The sequence below is a fragment of the Poecilia latipinna genome, unplaced genomic scaffold, assembly GCF_001443285.1.
Source record: "Poecilia latipinna isolate Pla-1442-1.1 unplaced genomic scaffold, P_latipinna-1.0 Scaffold1981, whole genome shotgun sequence".
NCBI classification, from domain to species: Eukaryota; Metazoa; Chordata; class Actinopteri; order Cyprinodontiformes; family Poeciliidae; genus Poecilia; species Poecilia latipinna.
In genome coordinates, this window is record NW_015114597.1 from 61,046 (window position 1) to 64,475 (window position 3,430).

General features: G+C 48.1%; 1 protein-coding gene across 2 annotated transcripts in view; it reads left to right on the forward strand.

Annotated features, from left to right (window-relative positions):
• The window catches only part of hjv (hemojuvelin BMP co-receptor), a 19,045-nt gene that overhangs the window by 4,623 nt on the left and 10,992 nt on the right, over nucleotides 1–3,430 (forward strand). For both annotated transcript variants that reach the window (XM_015016112.1, XM_015016113.1), the window contains exons 2-3: nucleotides 1,102–1,191; nucleotides 2,376–2,878. In XM_015016112.1, the coding sequence (XP_014871598.1) occupies nucleotides 1,119–1,191; nucleotides 2,376–2,878 (576 nt within the window). In that variant the 5' untranslated portion in view covers nucleotides 1,102–1,118. The remainder of the gene's footprint in view (nucleotides 1–1,101; nucleotides 1,192–2,375; nucleotides 2,879–3,430) is intronic.

Consider the following 3,430-nt stretch of genomic DNA (forward strand, 5'->3'; position numbering starts at 1 on the left):
AATAAATTTTCTTGAAAGGAAACAAAAAAAAAAATTTTGAAATCTGAACAAAAAAAAAATAAATTTAAAAAGTTTTTTTTTTTTTTTTTTTTTTACAAACTTTTTGGCACCGATTTTTCTTTTTGGAAGATTAATCTCCTCTGTGCTCCAAACCAGCAGCTGGTTCTGGTTCTGACTCGGCTCACAGACTCAATTCCTCTAGGCCACAGGTGTCAAACTCCAGTCCTGAGGGTCGCTGCCCTGCAGCGTTTAGATGCATCTCTGCTGCACCACCTGAATGGAATAACTGTCATTATCAAGGCTCTGGAGACCTGACCTACACAATGAGGGTCATTAAGCCATTTCATTCCAGCGTTTTTTACCTGATCTAGACCATGGAAACTGACGGGAAACGACTCGGCTGGAAAAACGCGACTCCCAGCTGAGCCACGTTTTCCCAGTGACACTGAGCCACTGGTTGCCATGGTGACTCCTTAAGGGGGAGGAAGAAGGACCCACAGCATCACTCCACCAATAGTCACTTTCTGCAGTATTTTCTTACCGGTTGAACAGAACCGCCAGGTCCGATTTCTCCAGAACCAATCAGAGCTGAGATCTGATGGGAGAGGATGACAGAGTGGGCGTGTCTCTTTGCTCTCTGATTGGATGGAAAACAGGAAGTACTCCAGCAGTGGAAGGCAGGAAGGTCTAAGTTAGGATGGAGAAACCGGTTAAATCCGAAAGGTCCTGGATAATTCACCAGGTTAGAACCAACATCACAGTTTGGAAAATCCTCAGAGTTAAACCGGGTTGGGAAAAGTCCAGTTCCTGTGACCCAGTTGGACTCTGATGATGGTTCTGGTGGTTTTGGTGGTTGAGATACGGTGGACCAAACAGAACTGGGTCTCATGACACTGATCAGTTCAGAGGAATTAGATTTACCCAGTAGATGACTGAGCAACATATAGTGATGTTGATACTCATCACTAGTAAATCAACTATGGCATGATTTATTCCATCCCATAAATCCATCAGCGTCTCCATGGAAACGAGCTCCTCTCATGACCAGAGGGTCTCCAACAGCTGAATGTGTGACCTTCTGTGACCTCTGTCATCTCTCAGGCCGCTGGTTGCTACCGATGGAGACGCGGTTGCCATGGAAACATTGCATCCACCTGACTCTGCTGCTGGTCCAGCTGCGTTTACCTGAAGGTACAAAGTCAGAAACTCACTGGGAAATTTCCACAGGCTAAAACTGTTGCATCACTTTGAGATCATTTTTAAAGTGCAACTTAACCCTGTGAAAGTAAAGGCCCGCCCCCAAATTTAGAGTAACGCCACGAAAGTGGGCGGAGCCAAGAGACACGGAGGGGGGGTGGCCACGTCTGGGTATGATTGGAGGTTGTTGGAAGGGGCGTGGCCACAACTGGCGGCGAACCCAGTGGAGCGGCGAGCGACGGGGCCGCCGCGTCCTGACGGTGCGGACCGACAGTCCCGGCCGGCACGCCGAGATCCGGGCGGCGTACATCGGTACGCTGTTGGTGGTGCGGCAGAGCGGCCGCTCGCTCGGCCTGTCCGTCCGCTCGCCCCGCGGCGTCCTGGAGGCCTTCCACCCGGACCACGACCTGCAGCTGTGCGTGTGGGGCTGCCCTGCCTCCCACAGGGTGGACGCGCTGCGCCCGCCGCCGCAGGCCGCCGGCGCCGCGGAGGCTCATTGCGCCGCGCTGCTTCCCACTGTTTCTAAATAATCATTAAGTTGGCTGCTGTCCTTTCGCTTGTCCATGGCCACGCCCCTTCCAACAATTGGAGGTTGTTGGAAGGGGCGTGGCCATGGACAAGAGAAAGGACAGCAGCCAACTTAATGATTATATAGAAACAGTTTTCTCTCTATAAAAAGCAAATCTGCTGACTTTGCAAAAACAGGACCACTGATAAATTTAGCAATTTTTCGTTAAAAAAAGCAAATTGCAAAAAATCTAGCTACTTTTTTTTTCCAAAACATAACTAACGACAGTAAATCTGGTGACATTTTTAAAAAGCGACTAGCGACATATTTAGCCACTTTATGTTAAAAAAAGTGAGTACTGACAAATTAGCTACTTTTTCTTTAAATAAAAGAGACGAAACAAAAATAAATGTTTTTCTAAAATAATAACTAGCCAAAAATCTAGCAATTTGTTTTTCCAAGAACGAAACGAGCAACAAATTCAGGCACATTGGAAACGTTTGGATCACTCTACAGTCAGACAGCTGAATAAATAAACACACTTCTACCAGGCTCTGCCGGTCTGAATCTTTATTTATGAAAACGGTGGATTTGTTTCCAGCATCGTTTTCAAAATAAAAGCCCAGATTAAAACCAGACTTTATGACCATATGAAGCCTTCTCTCCTCAGTGGGAGCTTCCTGTCGGATCCTGAGGTGTAACTCTGAGTTTGTTGCTGCGACCGTCCACCTGAGCGGCGGTGGCGACGCGGCGCTCAGCAGCGACTCGGCGTACTGCAGTGCGCTGCGCTCCTACAGCCTGTGCACCAAGCGGATGGCGCGGCCGTGCCGCGGAGACCTGGCCTACCACTCAGCAGTGCAGGGCATCGAGGACCTGCTGATCCAGCACCGCTGCCCGCGGGCGGGGCCCACGGCCCGGCCCTGGCCCCGCCCACAGGGCGCCGTGTCGGGGGACGCCTGCCTCTACGAGCGGAGCTTCATCATCAGGGAGGGCCGGGCGCCGGAGTACCGGCACTGCAGCGTGTTCGGAGACCCGCACATCCGAACCTTCAGCGACGACTTCCACACCTGTGCGGTGCAGGGGGCGTGGCCTCTCATCGACAACGACTACCTGTATGTGCAGGTCACCAGCACGCCAGCCAGTCACGGGACGCACCACACGGTCGTCACCAAGGTGGGTCAAAGTTCAGCTGGCAGCTTTCATTTACCTGCGTCTCTGCTGGCAGATGATTGGCTGCCTAGACTAATAGTTCCAACTAAATATTTAACTTAATTATTGGAACTAAGCTAATATTAGCTCTAGCTAAATGTTTAGTTAAGTTGGAGCTAAGCTAATATTAACTCTAGTTAAATGTTTGGTTGAGTTGGAGCTAAGCTAATATTAGCTCTAGTTAAATGTTTAGTTAAGTTGGAGCTAAGCTAATATTAGCTCTAGCTAAATGTTTAGTTAAGTTGGAGCTAAGCTAATATTAGCTCTAGCTACATGTTTGGTTAAGTTGGAGCTAAGCTAATATTAGCTATAGCTACATGTTTGGTTAAGTTGGAGCTAAGCTAATATTAACTCTAGCTACATTTTTGGTTAAGTTGGAGCTAAGCTAATATTAGCTTCTAGCTAAATGTTTAGTTAAGTTGGAGCTAAGCTAATGTTAGTTCTAGTTAAATGTTTAGTTAAGTTGGAGCTAAGCTAATATTAGCTCTAGTTAAATGTTTAGTTAAGTTGGAGCTA